This window comes from Cynoglossus semilaevis, chromosome 3, assembly GCF_000523025.1.
Source record: "Cynoglossus semilaevis isolate Cse_v1.0 chromosome 3, Cse_v1.0, whole genome shotgun sequence".
NCBI classification, from domain to species: Eukaryota; Metazoa; Chordata; class Actinopteri; order Pleuronectiformes; family Cynoglossidae; genus Cynoglossus; species Cynoglossus semilaevis.
This window is the reverse complement of record NC_024309.1, coordinates 14,214,655-14,233,853: the sequence shown is the minus strand read 5'-3', so window position 1 is coordinate 14,233,853 and position 19,199 is coordinate 14,214,655. Positions and strand designations below refer to the sequence as shown.

At 43.4% G+C, this 19,199-nt stretch overlaps 1 protein-coding gene and 1 long non-coding RNA gene across 4 annotated transcripts in view; one reads left to right on the top strand and one right to left on the bottom strand.

Annotated features, from left to right (window-relative positions):
• The window catches only part of LOC103377436 (cadherin-12-like), an 87,008-nt gene that overhangs the window by 57,823 nt on the left and 9,986 nt on the right, over window positions 1–19,199 (top strand). Inside the window, exons 7-8 of the mRNA XM_008308248.3 lie at window positions 10,255–10,508; window positions 15,723–15,859. Coding sequence (XP_008306470.2) covers window positions 10,255–10,508; window positions 15,723–15,859 — 391 coding nt within the window. The remainder of the gene's footprint in view (window positions 1–10,254; window positions 10,509–15,722; window positions 15,860–19,199) is intronic.
• LOC112486891 (uncharacterized) overlaps window positions 1–19,199 on the bottom strand; it is a 34,420-nt gene that overhangs the window by 12,779 nt on the left and 2,442 nt on the right. Inside the window, exons 2-3 of one of the 3 annotated variants that reach the window (XR_003049456.1) lie at window positions 13,512–13,666; window positions 7,887–8,034 (exon numbers count right to left, since the gene is read on the bottom strand). This is a non-coding gene — a long non-coding RNA (uncharacterized LOC112486891). Of the gene's footprint in view, window positions 1–6,831; window positions 8,035–13,511; window positions 13,667–19,199 lie in introns of those variants that run through there. The other 2 variants (XR_003049455.1, XR_003049457.1) reach the window with 2 other exon arrangements.

Below are 19,199 nucleotides of genomic sequence, written 5' to 3'. Positions count from 1 at the left end.
TCACAAACATATGGAAGAGCTGAACTGCTGGAGCCTGAAGTCGTGTGATGTTTGGAGTCAACTGTCAAACTGTTTGCTGCCCTCACCATCAGAGTTCAGAGCGGAGCAGAATCATCCATCTCTCTGAACCACTGAGGTCCATGGAGCGTTCAGTCACCACGACAGGCCTCATTTACCAGGACTTTTGTTCCTTTTTCCGACGCAGGTGAACACATTCAGCACCGACTGACCCACAGACAACAGACCTTTTGATGGCTTCTTCTTTCTCCTTCAAGCTCCAACTGACAATTCTACATTCTATTCTAATCTCAGATTTTTATCTCTGCACCGGAGTGAGGTGTGAAACGCCAGATTCCAGACTCCCTGGAATGACTTCCCACATGATTCCCCACAGATCCTCCTTCATAACACGAGCCCTGACGGTGCTGGAGGTGGAGGTCATTACAGACACAGAGCTGAAATTGGATGGAGAAAATGACGAGGTCCAGTCCAGTCCAGTCCAATGTAATAAAAGGACTTAATAGACTGGTTTTAATAAGACTTATCGTCACATCCATTATTAACTTTGGGCCGTTTTTATTAAAAAATTATGACGCTCCGCTCCTGGATTCAGCTCCTGACCTTAATATCCTCAGGAGAGTGTCACCAATGAACGAGCGAATGAAACGACGCCTTTTCATTTCCATCGGCGCTCCAGTACTTTTAGGTACTAATGATGACGGCGCTTCTAAACTCTGACCCAGGACAAAGGAAGATTATACAGTGGAACTGATTTTCCACTACTAAAGAGTGAATTAAGATTCCCTTTCAATACAGTACCAGGAACTAGCAACAGTACCAGGAGTATTTCTACTGCAGTTACATGTACCAGCAAGTAGAAACAGTACCAGTGCCTAAAGACGGTGAAACAGTACTAGATGAAGAACTATTATTTTATTATTTATGCCAAAATAATCAGAAGGCTGATGAGAGGAACTACAGACAGTACCCAGAACAATACCAGGAAAAATGAGTAATAACTAGTACCAGCACAGAAGCGACTGAGTAACCAGAACTAACAACTATGAAAGTTACAAGGAACAGTGTGTCCCTGTACACACATACCATCAGTCACCAGCAGGGGTGGACGTACTAACAACAATCCCTCAGCCCGGCCCCCAGTGACAACAGGAAGTGTTTACTTCCCTGGTACGATGCTGCGGAGACATGACTTTACGGCTTTATTCTACACACACACACACACCGACACACACGCGCGCTGCCACATTAGGAGTGTTTGCTCATTTCTCTACATCCCCGCTCTCTCTCTTTATGTTCATAGTTAAAGAACTAAAAACACAAACATCATTCCCCGGTCGTTCTTTCAGCCAGCAGCTTCACCGTGGTAAAGCCAGAGCGTGATATTGTTTTTCTTCGGCTGCTGAAAAGCTTTCAGCTCCATGGCGGTGGGAGGGTAATGTGCATTTATGAGCGCGGCGTGAAGCAGGGAGTGAAAATGGTCTGAGTGAAGTCTCATCAAGGTTCAACAGCCTCCTCTGAAAAGGTACGTATAGTTTGAAAATGTCAGCGTGAGGGGAAGGCTGTAGGTGTCACTGTTTCTACCTGTGGAAGGCGTATTTTTGCTGGTTTTTTTAGCGCTCCTCTGGTTGTTGTTGTTGTTGTTGTTGTTGTTAATCTGAACAGAAGTGAAAAGTGAGGAAGTAGAAACAAAGAACTGGTACCAAGAACTACTGCAGCGTCAGAACTGAACCATGCGTTTTACATGGATTCCTACCAAAGGAAATAGTACCAGGAAGCACAGACAAATTAATGGCAACCACGTTGAGTACCAGGAACTAATTGCTGATATTAGCCAAAGCAAAGAGTTCCAACAGAAAGAGAGAGTGTACCTCCACCACAAGAACTAGATCCTGGTACTAAACTAGGAACAGGAACACTGGAAATAGTACCAGGGACTACAGACCCTGAAGTTTCTTCACACTCAGAAACACTGAGTTTGACTGTGGACAAGGACTACTGCCACCCCAAGGTCATTGTTGGAACAACACAAAAAAAACTACTCTCTATTAAAAAAGAAGAAAATCCTATTTAAAAAAAAGATTTTGATGGAATTTTAAAATTAAAAACTCCTTCCATCTGATCAGCTGAGTGAGTAAATGTACATGCAGCGTTTGTCGTGTGTTTATAAATGGCGCTCATACATAGATCACGGTGTGGCGACCTTCCTCTGTGGCGCTAATGGGATAAAAGAACAAGACGGAGAACAATTAGGATGTTAATGAAGAGAGTTATTTGTTCTTGTCGTGTCCCGTCCACTCAGGATGGATGAGCAGGACACGGTTCTCCTCTCACTGTTCCAGTTCCTCTGTCTGAAACTCTGCTGCTGCATCTGTGAGCTGATGTTCCCCACAGAGGGACAGGGCTGAGCACAGCCTTTGTTGGTTTAATGGGAGGTTGGGGGGGGGGGGTCGGTTGGGGGTAAGGTAAGCTGCTCTCTCAGAGCCAGAACAATGTGTGGTCCTACACGTGTCAGAATTTGGCAGGAAGAACATGCGGTGCCTCTGAGAAGGTGTGAGGAGTTCAGCGCCGCAGATGAGTCGCTCCTCAAACACCGACCCGCCCACGGGCTCCTCTCGTTTCAGATTGGCGGTATGTCCTCAGAGACAGGTGTGCAAATATGTTCCAGCAAGTCCCTTCGCCCCCCCCCCCCCCCCCCCCCCCCCCGTTCTCTGTAGGCCAGCCTCAGAAGCAGCAGGACACAGACCTAAGCCGTATTGTACACAGAGCAGAATTTGGCAGAATCCAAATTAGAGGCTCGCAGAGGGTGGGTATGATAAGAGGATCAGGCCCAGTAATGGGTTCAGAGGGTGATGGCTGCAGACAAAGGCAGGGAGGGGGAGCACAGGGTAGATGGGGGGGGGAGGTTTGCTCTATCTGCAAAACCTAAGATTATGGGAGACAATAGTTAAATCCGGCACAGAACTCCCAGGAAAGCCTGAGTGCTCTCCGACAAACAGAGGCTACAGGAGGAAGCATGTGAGGACACACACTACTGTGTGGAGAAAACACACGGCATCAGTGCAAAATAACCACCAGAGGGCGACTCCACGGGAGGGAAGGAAAAAGAATGCCTAAACAAAAAAATCAATTTAAAAAAACGAAATTCTCTTTTCGACGTTGAACAAAAAAATCAATTTAAAAAAAAAACGAAATTCTCTTTTCGACGTTTGCAGTATTCTTGGCAAATGACTCAGGAGCGCCACCTGGAGCCTCGGTGTGCCAGTTACAGGCTGGATTTCCTGAGTGACGTTCTATGTAGAACTCAGGTTGTTTCCACTGCCCCTTGTTTTTGACTGTGGTTAGTACTGAGACACAATACCGCGTATATTTCCGAGTACAGTTTTGGTATAAATACTACAACGCACTGAATCCTCATTTACACTGAACCTAAAAGGTTTTTACAGACTGATGCTTTAGTTTGTCTGCAGCACTGGCAGACACGGATTAACTGTTGGCCGGCGTTCCTGAGACTGTAAAGTTGCAGACCTCAGGTTCTGTACAGCTGCTGAGTCCGCAACATGTATCTCTGAAGCTAAAAGGTTTGAAAACTCTTTTTTTCCTGGCAGGCAAAAACTGGGTCAGAGGTCGAGTTCAGGTATAAGCTCCCCCTGCTGGAAACCTCGGTCATTTAACCTTTAAAGATGAACTTTTTATCCCATTTGTTAAAATGTTGACTTGTAAGTTTCCTCTTCACTCCTGAATCTCAGACTCGTGTAAACAAACAAACAGACTACAGACCAGGTTTTAAAAACCATTTTCCAGTCAAATAAGTTACTTAAATTATTGTTTTCTCAATACTTAAATGTTTCTTTAAAAACAAACAGAACAAGAAAAAAGTGGCATCATAAAGCTGTAACGAGCAGACATCATTATGTTCTATTTCCAAACAGCAGCACATTAAATGACTGATGATGCGTGACATTTAAAGAATGCGCCGGAGTGCAAACTGATAAACATTTGCATGGAAAACGATTGCGACTAATTGCCTGCGTTGCCTGAGCTCAAACGTGGCCTCATTTCTACTCGGAGCCACTGGCAGCCGCCTCCGTCCTCCCTGCCATCAATTAAAGACTTAATTTCACTAAAACCAGACAGTGACTGCAGTCTAATTTCTCTATCAGAAATGTCATTAGTCGGCCGTTTGAACAGTAAATCATTTCACACAGCCCGCGCTGTTACTGCCTCTTCAGTCTCAATGAGATTCTACCAAGTCTAATGGCCAAGAGACAGAAGTAATGAAGAGACTGTTGGTCTGACTGAAGGCCAGAAAGCAGCCCAGAGTGTAGGCTGAATACTAAAGAGCACAATGGTCTCCAGGCTAATATAGATTAGCATTTACACAAGGACACCTTCATCCTTACCTCGAGCCAAGTCCCTGAACTCAGGTAAGTTCTATACCGGCTGTAATTGCCGGATGTTGCAGGTAAAAAACAAACAAACAAAAAAAGTACATGTACAAGTAGATCCAGCTGCGTGACACCAGCAGACTGATTCAAACTACTGTTACAGCAGTGGATGAGACGGTGGGAGGATAAATTCGTTATTTCAGGAACTGGTGTGAAGGGAGTCAGGAGGAGGAGGTGGGGGAGACAGGAACAATAGCTGTGAACAGCAGGAAGAAGCAGGTGTCGGACGTAGATGAATATCACCTCACCGGTCGCCTGGGCGGGGGTGCAACGTTAGCACACACGGCTGTCTGTGTACGACTGCTGGCGGCTGACGGAAACTAAGAACCAATGCAGGTAAAAAAAAGTGACAAAGAATCACAGAGGAGGCGGTGTTGAAGGAGGTGATGAAGAAATGAATGTGTGGAGGCGACGGTGAAGTGAACCAGTGGAGTCTTGACCCTCATCTCGTGGTGAAACCGATTATTAGAAGACAGGAAATGAGATTTTCCCTGAAGGCTTCGCGTCCATCTGTGGTGGATGGAGGATCTAGGTGGAGGATCTAGGTGGAGGATCTAGGTGGAGGATCTGCAGACTGGTAAAGGTACCGTTGAGGCAGAAGGTCACATCACGAGGACCACTTGGATCATCTTCATCAAGAACAGAACCTTTTTAAGAACGTCTGACAGGTGTTGGGTGACTGACAGTGAACTAGTGCCCCCCAGAGGAGGTGTCCATCTTCAAGGTGACTTGGATGCCCCCTTGAGGCTTGCTTACGCTCCTGCTGCTGAGGAGAGTCGACTCAGTGAAAACTGCTAATCTCTCAATCTGAGACACGTCTTCATGCTGTGACCCCACGGACACAGGCTTCAGTTTTGGTCTCTGTCAGGACAGATGAAGACGTTCTGACCTCTCTGGAAGAGGAAACACAGGAGCGTGTCCCGGAGCCTCAGTTGGAGGGGAACGATGTGGCCGCTTCTCTGACTGCTGTAATTAAAGCAGTGTTTTATTCCAGGCGCGTTTCTGCTGAGCTTTGATTTGCTCCCAGGGGAATCAGGCCAGCGAGTGGGTGTTAATGATTCATAAGTTGTATTGTAAATACATAAAACTGAGCTTTAATGGATTTAAAGGCCAAGCCGCGTATCAGAGTTTAAACACTTCTTAATTATCAGCCACTTCACGCAGGTGCGGCAGCAACAAAACGGAAATCATCCTGTTAAAGCCTGGCTGCTGTCTGTGATACTCTGATACTGACTCTTCAAGGTGAAAGTCAACCACGGGTACCCCTGGGTACCACTCAGTGGAAGTCAGTTCCCTGTATCAGAGCCAAAGGAATATTGAAGCCATTGTTGTTGTTCTGCTCCAAGAATCAACACACACACAGATTCACAGAGAAGCTACTAAAACAGTCAGTAAAGTTCAGTCCAAAATCAACCTCCAAAGAGCCAGATGTCAGTGAAAACCCAGAAAGGAATTCTGTCACACAGTGTAAAGAACACAAATTGCTAAAGATAGCCAACACCACTAGAATACACCTGTCTTTCAGCTGTGCTTTATCATCAGTTTTCCTTTAAAGAGGATCATTTAAATCACACAGTAAATCACAGCTGCTGCCGCTTCATTTTGAGAACAAAGGTTTCAGACGATGTGGGGGCGCTGTTAGCTCCTGTGAGTACCTGAGTGAGCGCGTGTCTCCCCTGATTAGTCCCTCTGTCCCACATGAAGGGACGCTGTGGTTCAGCGAGGAGCTGAGTCGACTCCTTCACTCAGGGAGACTGTGGTCGGTGCAGCGAAGGTGCACATTTACATATCAAAGGGCATCGAGCTCCATGTCTGGAATTTCAACTGCGTTCTGTTGTGATGTTGAAGAGCAGCGGTTGTGACATCAGAGGAACTCGCTCTGTTCTCTCCGTACACTTCCTTTTCCGTCAGCAGCCACTTGAGAAGACAGTCGGGCTTTTAAACAAATCATTTAACATTTTAAAGGTTTAAAACGAAGCTTACTCAAACAGATGCTGTGTTCAAAGCCCGGCCCCTGGGCCAATTTTGGGGCAGATACAGGTTTAATGTTTTTTCAGGTCTGGTTTATAAAGGTTTTTCTTCTTTAAACGTTGAATTGTTTTCTTGGTTTCTGAAGAATTTTTCTGAAAAAGACTTTGCCTCACGTCAAGTCAAGTCACGTCTTCACTAATTCCACAGCGTTTAACAATCATAACATTTTATTTTTGTGTTATATCCTGTTTTTTTTCTTTCACTCTCAGGGTAATGTTGTTAGATGTTTTTAAAACTGAGTAAAACTTCATAAGTCACGTCTTCACTAATTCCACAGCGATCCTGTTTAATCGTAGGAATAACTCAAAGATGGAGAAATAAAACATAAAACACGTTTTAACTCGGCAGGAATGACCGTTTCCTTCTTTCCTTTTTTACTTTTATGGAAATTTCCTCCACGGCCTTCAGATCCAATTTGATTCTTCACAAATCTAGTGGTGACACAGGAGAACTTCTTCTTCTCATTAACTCGGAGTTTCTCATTACCCCCTGCTGGCCTCATTTTACTCCTCTTTAGCAACATTTATCCAGCACAAACGTGGACCGTCCCACTGATCCACAGTCACTTTGACACAGCACTGATTCCTAAAAACCAAATATGTAAATTAATTTGCGGGTTTAATCATATGGTGGTTTGTGTCAGAGAGATTTCTGCCGTCTCCAGAAATGAGCCGTAATTTCTCCCTGTGATGACAAATCTTTTTTTATAAGCTGTGATTTAATGTTTTATTTTCAGTCCTGATGAAACACTGCAGCGGCCGTGAAATGGTCTGCATGAATAAATCAGGACAGCTCAGTTAATTTGGTAATGAGTGGCTGTGTAATTGTCTAATTAGGGGACAGGACCAGAGCTAACATGTGGACCATAACTCAGCTCAGACGGAGGACAGGGATTCTGGAGTTTATCAGAAAGACGGTGAGATAAAGAAAACATTTCCACATAGTTGTCAGTCAGATGCCAGTATCTGGAATAGGTGGCGCTCTAGGCCCTGAACCATAGATTGATGTCGTCATTCTATTTAAAAAAAAAAAAAAATTAATTGTTTTGGAAGCTAAAGGTTAGCGCCAACGGTGATAAGACTTGGGAGAAAGTGTGGAACTAGCTAGCTGTAGAAATTCACGTACCAGTACTTTTACTGAGTCCAATACAAAGTACTGTTCCTTCACCATTAGAGGAGAATAGAGAATTTAAATCATTGTTTCCTGTGACGAGACCAAACAAAGTGTTCAAAGACGTAAATGCTAATATTGAACGGAACCGTTCTGCCCCAGAGGAACCGTGACAGACACCGAGTGAAACGTCTCCCGTGCCTCTCCGTCCACACCTGTTGGTTTGACTTGACAGGAAATCCCTGTGTTTTAATGAAAAGTTCAGGCTTTGAATGTCACCTGTGATGGATCCAGTTCCTGTGTGCACGGTTTGGCCTCGCCGTCTTCTCCGTCCACCGCTGCGTCTTCACGCTGATTGAAAGGGACAGAGTGAGTTTCCCCTCTGAAGGATCTCAGCGCTGCGGCCCAGACACTTTCTTCTGGCACACTGTAATCAAAGCAATCACGGAGGTTGATGGTCAGTGATTGGTTTCAGATTGGCTGTTCCTCACAAACCTCTCTGTCTTTAGTTCATGATGGTTTTTTGTTGTTTTTTTTGTTTTTTTTCCCACGTGCACCTGCGACTGCCGCAGGAAGAACGTGAAACCATGGAGATAAGAAAAGGAAGAAACGGTGGAAACTGGAGAAACATCTGTTTTTTGTTGTGTTTTTCCATCCTGTGAAATCACTACAGAACAGACTCTGATCACTGATCACACTCTAGTCATTATCTCTAATTCATATAAATTCAGTTTGGATAGACGATCATCTGTAGTCGTCTCACACACAACGCTGCTCATTAATTCATTCCCATCACAGTCTCTATGTCAGCAATGGAAAAACATCTATTTATACATATATAAACATATACCTCTAATAAAATGCTGAAATCCTGGTACTGTTTAAAAAGTCTTTTTCAAACAGGACTGTTTTTTCAAACCGGCCTCAACCCCATAAACAGTCAGTCCCTGACACTGAGCCTGGGTGAGTCCTGACAGCAGAACATCCTGGAGCGCAGCGATAGCGTTGCTACTGTAGCAGCTCATGTGTTGTAAGTCAATTTGAAAACACGCCAAAAGGATTGTCTCTCATGTGACCGCGGGTCAGTGGTGCGTGACCGACAGCGCGCTTGCCAAGTTCAAGTCGGTCACACATGAGCAGGCAGGAGACGGGCGGAGGAGTCACAGCCTGCCGGTTGTTTACAGCTCGGCGTCGGCCACGTCCAGGATGTCGACGCCGCCCCTGTGATGTTGACTAATTGACCCTGAGCTGTTCTGTTAGCGGTTTAAAGGTGTAGCACATACGATGTCCCCCAGTGAGGTGAGGAACTAAGGTGCAGGGCTGAGTTTCCACTGAACCAGGAAGGCAGGAAAAAACACATGATCCTGTGGAATCACACACACACATACACACACACACATACACCGTCAACAGTTATGTTTTTTTAGCTGTTTTTCCAACTGTTTCTTTTTGACAAGGTTTGGATTAGAGATTTATTTTGAATGATTTTGTTCGAGGTATAGACACAGTTTGAGCGTCACGTTGGCTAACCTTTTGCTGTTATTTTAATATTTTTTCAAATAAATCTTTTTGGCTTTCCTTTATGCCAGCTGGTACTTTTAACGGTGCAACCTTAAGCAACATCAGTGCTTAATAAAAGACATTATTTTGAACAGTTCCACCAGTTTCTCTGCCAGGATCCTGGGACATAATTAACAGTGATATCAGAGTCTCTCATTCCAAAGCTTCAGATGCAAATATGCTGGAATTCAACCAAACACTTGGAGAGGGCGACGCGGACATCTGTTTGCTGTCACTCACTCTTGGAAACAAAAAGGCAGCGAACGCGGCGGTGAGCAGAGAACAACCGCGCTCCTCACAGATGCTCTTATTCAATTTTCATTCGGAGCTTTGAGGACAAACCAAAGTGCACAACGAGAGTCGGAACTCTTTACAAAATGATTCAATTATGGACTGAAAACAACCGAAAGCCCGGTCTTAGAGCTGGAGTGTTTATGGGAACCACACTGATGGTTCTACAGCTTGTGCTGTGCTTTTATGAAGATTGTGGATAATGACGAGAGTATTCCCAGGTCAGGAACGTTGTCACACAGGAACGCTAACGTATCAACTTCAGCACTCCACGTTTCTGGATGTTTGGTTTCTGTCTGGTTTGTGGTCATGGTTACAGCTGGAGGAAACAATATTTATAATCTGTCCAGATGATCATGTTGTTGGATTAATGTTGGATTATATTATGATGTTAATTAATCCCATCACATTTCATACACGTATACATGTATATACTGTGGCCTGGAACTCAATGACCAATGGCCTGGTACTGGTCCAGGGACCAGGGTTTGGGGACCCATGCCTTGGGGTATATAAACATTAATAGTTGAATAATGCAAATAAACTAATTGATTAATTAATCAATTCATTAGAAAAGTTAATTGTAGCAAAGAGCTAGCCAAAAAACAGCTCCAAGTCAGAAAATGTGAGATCCATTGAAACTTTTTCCTCTGGTTGAACTCCATCGATCTCCAGGTTTCAGAGAAATTTATCACATTAACTTGTGTTTTTCTTGGCAGTCTCGTCTGATTAAACCCCGGGCAGTTGTAAAACAAACTTTAACTCTCCCTCCTTCTCTGTGTTCTTTCTCTGGCAGCCTCTGGACTACGAAACCAAAAAGTCGTACACCTTTAAAGTAGACGCCTCCAATTCTCATCTGGATCCACGGTTCCAGAGCTTTGGGGCCTTCAAAGACACAGCCACGGTGAAGATTAACGTTCTGGATGTGGATGAGCCCCCGGTGTTCAATAAGCCTTCGTATGTGATGGATGTGTACGAAGACACGCCTGCAGGCACCGTCATTGGAGCGGTGACAGCCCAGGATTTAGACGCCAGCAGCAGTCCAGTCAGGTAAAGTTAAACTCTTCTCACTGAAATAATGGACTCGGTGCCAACGGTGCTTTTCTGCCGGTACACACAGAGTGAGGGGAGAGCTGGGAGTTTGAGGAGTCATTAATCAGAATCGGAGCCATTCTTTTGTTCATATATGATTTACCTGCAGTGACGCTGCTTTAATCTCATTAACTCCTGTTTGAGGCTTTCAAGTCCAGGCCTTGGTTTGGGAAACAAACTGATGGACTGATGTTAAGAAGACAATGAAGAAAACGTAACATCACCGACTTAAATCACAACCGACGCCTTTGAGAAAATAGGAAATAAATAAATTATTACTTTTCTAACGTTTTAAAGATTAAACATTAGATTTATTATTCTACCCTTTTTTATTCATCTCATAAAAAATATTCAACATTTCTCACATGATTAAAATATATCTCACACTCAACCCAAATGTCTGGGTCACATGGACAACCATTCACACAACCATTCACACAACCATTCACACAAGCATTCACACTTTACTGGAGACAACTTGGAAAGACCTGGGTTCGAACAGGCGACCTTCCTGCTGTAAGGCATACCGTACACTTCTTCCTCCACCATGTCCCGACAAGTGCTGTGTGAATCACATGGACATTAGCCAGTGTGTCTAATGAAAAGTGCAGTGACTGAACTTGTCCACCAGGACGTCTTCATCTGGATCCACTTCACAATTAAAACCAGATCTCCAGCGGGGCCTGGAGGTCCAGGCTGCAGCGCGTGATAATGAAAGCAGTTTTAAAACTCCGATCCATTCATCAACGTCAGCGGTGGTTTAACGTGGAGAGCATCGCCACTCTCTACTCATCAGCTGTTCGTCTAATCAATCTGTGCAGAACATCTGACACAGAGCGCGGACGGTCTGTGCAGGTCAGGAACTCGAGGTGATGTCGCGCCACAGTCGTCGGTGTTACGGGTCTCCACGATTCACAAATCCAGTTTGAATTTCTTATGTTTGGCTGTGAAGTAGGACGTTTCTGTAGCGTCTCATCCCAAACATAATGTTTTGACTTTCGTCCCCATAAAGAGTGACATTCATCCTTATGTAGCGCCAATACCCAAAAATGGAAGCACCATAATGTTTGTCCGAGTAAAAATAAACGACTGCTTCAGACTGACATTTAAAAAAATGTCAAATTCTACTAGGAGGGTAATTCAAGTTCTTAAAGAGAAATAAAACCAACAATGATTTGAGTTGTAAAAGCCAGGAGGTTGTTTTGGTCCGTCCTCAAACACAGCTGCTCACCAGTCACTCACACTCCTGTGGCTCATCGTAGCCACGTCACTCTTGTTTAACAGGCAGCCGATTGGTTTAGAACAGTCAAAGAAAGCACATATGCTAATCAACCTGAAGAGGCCTGGAGCAAAAACAAGACACATTTAAAAAAGTTGCCTATTTGCATTGGGATTTTTTTTGTTTTTTTTAAAATACACTGTTACCAGAAGGTTTTAGGTTTGAAACCAGATCCTAGGGTCAGGGTTGTGCCTCCAGTGTGAAAACTCTGAGCCAATCACTGAGCCAAAAACAGCTGGGGTTGAAAGTAAATTAACATTTGCAAAAAATGAAAATGAAGAAGAGTCACTCATTTTCATGAAACATTTTGTGTTTGTTTGTTTTTTTCCTCACACACTGGAGTCACTCTCACTTAAAGTCTCCCATATTTCTGACTGACTTTTGGCTGCGTTTGTCGTCACTTGGATCAAACGCTGATCTGTATTCCGACCAGCCTGAGCCCGACTGCTGCTGCCTGCAGCCTCCCTGCTTTGGCAGAATCGATATAAGATTAAAACATGAATTGCTCTTTATCCTTAGTCCTAATTAAATCAATTTTCAACATTTCCTTAAAGAAAGCACAGGCTCATCAACAGCCGAGAGAGAAACAACAGGCCTTTACTTATAGGCCTGACTCAGTGCTGAGGGCTGAAGATATAAAAATTAATTACGGCCTTATCTCCTGCTTTGTGCTGCAGTGTTGTTAAATCAGCCCTGCTGAGCACTAAGTATAATACATTAAGGTAATTTAGGGAAAAGGAGAAGATGGCTGTGAGTTTATTTTCCTCACTTATTGATTTTTCAGGGTTTAAAGTCTCAGAGCTGAAGGAGAGCCTGTGGAGTCCACGGCCGCGGCGTCTCGTCTGTGACTTCTGTGTCTTATTGTGTTATTCTAGACCCAGGCCAGAACGTAACGTTTGGAACTCCTTCAAAACTCGGGGCAGATCTTTAGAAAAGCCCAACAATGCAGTATTCATCCTTCGCCCTTTTGTTTTCCCCCAGAGGTAAGTCCTCGGTGCATCAGCGCCCAAACACCAGGACCAGAAGAGTCTGAAGTCTAAAAGCATGATTCCCTATGCATGATGGGTCACGGGGGTCTATTGTTCTGCAGTGAAAAGTGCACTGCCGCTCTCTGAAGGCTCACAGATGAACAACGTCTGCTCTGATATGGAGGAAGATTTAAAATTCAGACCAGACAAAAAGTGAGAGACTAAGTTGCAGAGCGGAGGTCGAAGCCTGTTTCAAACATCTGATTTTTTTCCCCCCATCTTCCCTTTGTTTTCTAGTTTTTCTGGTGTCAATAAAATATTCAAACTAAAACACAGGTGCAAACAAACTGTAGTTCTACATTAGAGCAGAGCAGCACATCAGAGGAGAACGGTCGATCTGAAGCACTCAACCTGAGAGAGAGAGCAGCGAATATAGACCTTGGAGAAAAAGCATACATTCATTTTTAAGTGCACTTCTTTCACCTGGACCCAGAGATCGTCTTTTGTCTTTTACCACTTAACTTCCTCTGTCCATATTTAGTCGTGACTTTTGGCCCTGATCTGCGTTGATCCTCGAGTCAAAACCCATTTTCTACGTGTTTCTAAAGACGTGGCCTTGACCACAGTGAACAGTAACAACAATAACAGCCGTCTCCACACAGATCTGATCTTCACATTTCACCTGATCATCTTTTAGTTTCAGATTTAACTCACTCTATTTCTACCTTGGTCAAGGTTTTCAGAAGTTCTCAGAGATGTTTGTTGGATGATTTGTTGGAGGCCAGTTGTAGATTTGAGTCAGAACATCGGTTCCTCTGTGTCTCCAGACAAAACCTGTTCTGGGCAGAGACACACGGTGGGGGTTGATTCTGAAAAACAAAGAAAGACAAGAATTATTCTCCTGATCGCAGGACGCTCAGAACCTGTCAGTGCGAAAATAAACAAACGTAAAATTATATATTTTAACAGACAAGTCCCACCTGAGCAAACCGAGCCAAACGATAAAACAAAAGTGTGACTTATAGTCCGGAAAATATGGAATCAGCCTAATATAACAAGTAGTATTAGTTCCGGCACCACAGTGCCACATAGTGGTCGGAGAAAGCATTGTATCCACAGCTGTGGTCGTTGACTATTCGTCTGAATTAATTCCCAGTTCATTGGGAACCCGCTGATGTCTGAAGTCCTTGATGGGAGTTCAGCTGCACGGTTTATCACAGAAACGCAGAAGAAACTATTTTGACATTTTCATGTTGGCTCTGAGGCGGCGCAGTGCACCGCGTTACAGACACACGAACTGAGAGTCAAACTTTGCTCTTTTTTTTAAAAATAACTGATTCATCAGAGAACAACAACTTTAGGCCAACAGCCTCACCCCACACCCCTCACCCCTCACCCCCTAACAAGTGAGTGAAGTCCAGATTTCAGCCTGTGCAGTGGGGAAAAAAACAACAGGAGAAATAAATATTAATGAGGAGCGGCCTTTTAAGATCAAATGGAATGCCATGTGAAGAAGGAAGAATGTCAGAACGAGGCTGTTTATTTGAAACATCCCATCACGAGCCCTTGAGAATTTAAGGGTCTCGATGAGGAAAGAAGCCCAGGGCGTGACAACACTTCCGCCCCCTCCCCCCCACAACCCTTGACCTTCTTTGTGAAGGAGAGTATGGTAAAAAAAAAGAAAAAGACAACGGCATATTTTCTCCTCAGGGAAACTCCGCCAGCGCTGATGATGATGACGACAAAATTATTAATGAAAAAGCTGCCTTTAAAGATCAAATAGCATGTGCTGATGAATGGCGCTGTCAGCCGAGCGTGCTCCGGTTTCAGATCTGGCTCCCGTTCCCCTTCTCTCGCTCCGTCGTTTGAATTTCTGTTTGCATTCAGAACAAATGCAATTCACAGAGAAGGACGCCTCACCCTCTGCTCTCCCTCACTCACCAAAGTGCCATTTTTAAAGGGATAGTTCAGGTGTTTGAAGTGCTCTTGTATGAGGTAATAATACATCATCAGCACTGACCTTGACTGCTCTCACTGTTCAAGAACCTGGTGGGAAAAAAAGTACCAGAACAATGAGAAGAATACGCATGCCTGAAAAATGTTCCATTTCTCATACGAAGTCTTAATGTTGTTAAATATGAATTTTTGTACTAAAAAAAAAATCTTTTAAGCAAAGGAAACTGGTGTCATAGAAAAAAAATCAAGGTTGTTACAACGACACAAACTGGCACAGATTTTGACCGGAAACATTAATATTTCAATTTTATTAGAACAAATCTTCTTTTTCACTGTACATGACACAATTCTATCCTTTCACTCTCATCTAAAATGCCAGTTTCCTTAGTGACACCAGTTTCTAGCCCAAATTCAAGGCCGTCTAATGGAAACACTGAGCAGAAACTTCTACTGATTCAATGAGAGCGGCCGTGGGACAAGCGGGCCGTTATCTGCGCCTCCTTCACTTCCTGCCAGGAGGCGAGCATGCAGTCAGGCAGAACATTGGTCCGGCTGGGCAACTTAGGCAAATCAGCCATGATAATGTCTGATTAACTGACACACGCATGTTTAAAGAAGCCCTGAACTCTCCCTCAAAGCCAGTGGTTTCTCCAATGACCATGTGGAAACTCACACGTCTGCCCAGGAGCCTAAATTTTTATTTATGTTCCCCAGGAAAGCGTCTGCTCAGCAGGGCCGCAGCCACAGAACACGTGGCCCATTATTGGATTAGAATGCTTCTGCCGTCCTCAGCACATTTTCCTGGAAAATGACCAAATGAGAATGAGTAATGAAGGCGACGCCAAGGCTTTTATTACACCTAATTCATGAGCCTTTCAGGGTCGGGGGAGTGTGGGGGGGCTAATAATGTGGTTTAATTTTATGCTTTATGGAGAAAATGAGCGCCATTAAACAAACATTTTCCTGCAGGTATTCCATCGACTGGAAGAGTGACATGGACAGCTACTTTGATATCGATCCGGTTGAAGGTACGATTTCCACCAACGAGCTGCTGGACAGGGAGAGCATCGCCCAGCACAACATCTCTGTGGTGGCCACCAAACTCAGTGAGTAAGACGGCAGAATTTACCATCATTCCTGCAGGTGTCATAATCTGTGTGAAGGATTTAATCCACCTTTTTTTACTCCAGTCAATACTCCATCCCATTTTTGCTGAAAGGTTTATAGTTGACTATAAACCTCGATGCCTCTCCCTGGAGGAATGTATCTTCATGAAGGTTTTCTCCTCCAGCTCACCCTTCTCTCCTCTCCCTTTTTCATTTTTAACCACGTTTCTCTTAAAAACACATTTAATGACTTTGGCACCGAAGCAGAGCGTTCTCTGCCAGAGTCAACTTTTACCGACGCGGTTATAGCAGAGGCTGAAATTAGCCGGCGCTGGCGGTGAAATGACCCTGAACAGAACTCATTTGTCGATACATTCATACGATGGTGGCTTAATGTGGCTGTGAAAATGTTTTCTTATTTCCATATGTGGAGCCAAACATCATCTGTGACTAAGCTGAAAGTCATTAAATGGTTATCAGTGGTGTGCGTTGGATAAACCTGGTTCTAGGCGGTGCCAAAGATGTAACGATGCATTATCAGTTGATTAAAAATCGATACAAATGCGTGACAATTTGCATCGGTTGAAATGAAAAAAAGAATCGCACGTCAAGGCACGGGGGAATAGGCTGCGATATCTCAAGAAGTCACTGGTCATACTATAACACTACACATTCTAGCACAGCAGGGGGCAGTATGTGCCTAAACACATTGGTTGTGATTAAACCAAGACGTCAGGTAGATCATAATCAGGTAGATCATATACTCTTTTTTTTTAAACAGATAAAATCCATTATCTTGAATCATATCGTATCATATCAAGAGTTGAGTGAATCGTTACAGCCCTACTAGGCCGGTTATTGTTTCATACTTACGGCACATTACTCGGGTTTCTTATTTAAGCACATCAACCAATTAGAGCACGGCGGGACAACGACTGCTGCAGCTCTGACATGAACAGGAACATGGAGAAAGGTACTGACTGTGATTACACATTTTCAACAATCTACTAGGAGCTAAAATGACAAGAAAGTATCACAACAATACAACAGTGGAGACATCTAAGTTACACTAGTTAACAAAGTTAACAAAAGTCAAGGTAAGGACATCATTCCAAATTTTGCTCCAGAACAAAAACACCGAAAGAAATCCAACTCAACTCATCACCGTTCCAAACACTTCCACCCAAGACTTTCAAAAACTCACAGGTTAAAATGAGAAAAGACAGAGAAGCCGCCTTGACAACAGGCCCAAAAACTTCACACTAATATTTCACACCACTCTGCGGTGAAGTGTGAGGTTCTGGCTGCGGCCACGTCCCAGTCCAATGAAAGAAAATCAGCGCCGTGGCTTTAAGACGTGTCATGGAGCTAATTATGTTTTCATGAAGGAACTGGAAGTGGAGCAAATTTCCGGATAAATAAGCAAATCCATCGTCATCAAGTCATCACATCAGCTCAGAAGCGTCAGACTCATTATCCCAGAGGCGGACCGGTACTCAATCAAAATTACCCACGCTGCACATTCATTAGGACTCAATGTGAAATATGGGCTGCAAAAACTCCAGTCAGTGTCGCCTTGGAAACTGATATTTCTCACTTCCCCTCAAGGTCATGGCAGTGACATGCTAATTATGATTTTGACTCCGTGTGTGTGTGCGTGTGTGTGTGTCTAAATGTCAAGAGACTAAGGAACTGCTGTGAAGACTCAGCCTTTTCATTGGTGCGTTCAGTGGTCTATGTAAAAATCTAACCCACATCACAAACTGGACACATGTTGAACTGGATCACTGGTCCACAGTGTGGTTAAAAAGAGGCCTTATGTTGGACCACAGAAGTTGTCTCCTAAACTGTCTACTTCTGGTCCTTTTTCGGACTTTGGAGCCTTATTTTAATAAACAACAAATCCTCCCAGAGCTCCGTCACATCCATCACCCTGACCTTCGTTCATCCTCCCACACACACACGCCTTTTTACATGAACCCAATTAAAACAACACAGAAGAAACAACTTCTAAATAAACGACTCTTCTTGATCATGTTTTTTTTTCCCCGCTTGGCTTCAGTTGACATCAGTTTATTTTAGAAACTTTATAAAAGACGTTCTTCACTCCTGCCACCTGTTGACGCAACACAACCAATAGTTTTATTCAGTTAAATTGTTATAAAGAATCAAATGGATATATATCCATATATATCTGTATATATATATATATATATAAACTGGCATTTCCTGCAGCATTATTATTATTTATTGTTCTAGCGACCGTGGTTTATTTATTTTGTTGGTTCATTTTAATCTTCAGATCTGACGCAGAGACTCCTCCTCTATCTTAGAACCTTCAGGGATCGGTACCAGAGGCTGCAGCAGAAACGAGCTGCAGTGATTCTGTGCGAAAATAGGTTTTCTAATCTGTGGCATTTAGTCCCAGTGTCAGTGCTTGGGAGTCAGAGAGGAGGAGGAGTCAGAGGAGTAAGATGTATGGACTGTAATCGACACCAGAACTGCAGTGGATTTCACACTTTTTTCTGTAAACTTATTTTAGTGAATCTCCTCCATCTGCAGACGTTTTATCTCATCTGTCTGAGTGTGTGTGTGTGTGCTAACGTCACAGATTGGTGGTTTTCTCTGCAGAAGGTGAGGTTTTTACTAAAAAGAAGTCAATTATTCAAAGTAAAACGCCGAGTTAAAGTGAGTTTTTATGTTTTAAAGTTTCCACGGTGAAGCAGTGAAGGAAAATCGTTCAAAATTCTGACTAAAAGAAAGAAACAGAGCAGGTTTGACTCAGATGTTGATGAGCAGCAGGAACGCACATCAACTACGACGCCACTTCGCCATCTAGTGGAGAATAGGATACACTGCTGGTGACGATGCAGAGTCACAGCAGCGAGGATGACGAAGAGGAAGTTTAGTTCTTACCTCAGGTCTAAGAAAACTGTGTAATGACGTCATTGAGCTAAAATGTTTAAGGTGACATCAGAGGTCAAACCTTCTTTCCTCCTGGACACGTTTGTCCAAATGTCCTCACTGTTTCTTAGCTCAAATTAGGATGATGCCAAAGGTCTACTTAGTGTTGTGTTTTTTTTTTAATATATATAATTTCTTTTACTGTTTATTTTATTTATTTTACATGAGCTAAACATTATTATTATTGTTGTGGAGGCCTGTCAGCCCATGTGCCTTTTTTTTTAAAAAAGATTTTTGTCTTAACTAAATTGGTCAAAAATTAATCTTTAATTCTTTTAAATTTTTTTTTAAAAAAAGAAAAGATTTTTGTCTTAATTAAATTTGTCAAAAATTAATCTTTAATTCTTTTAACTTTCCACTTTCTATTTTTCCTGAG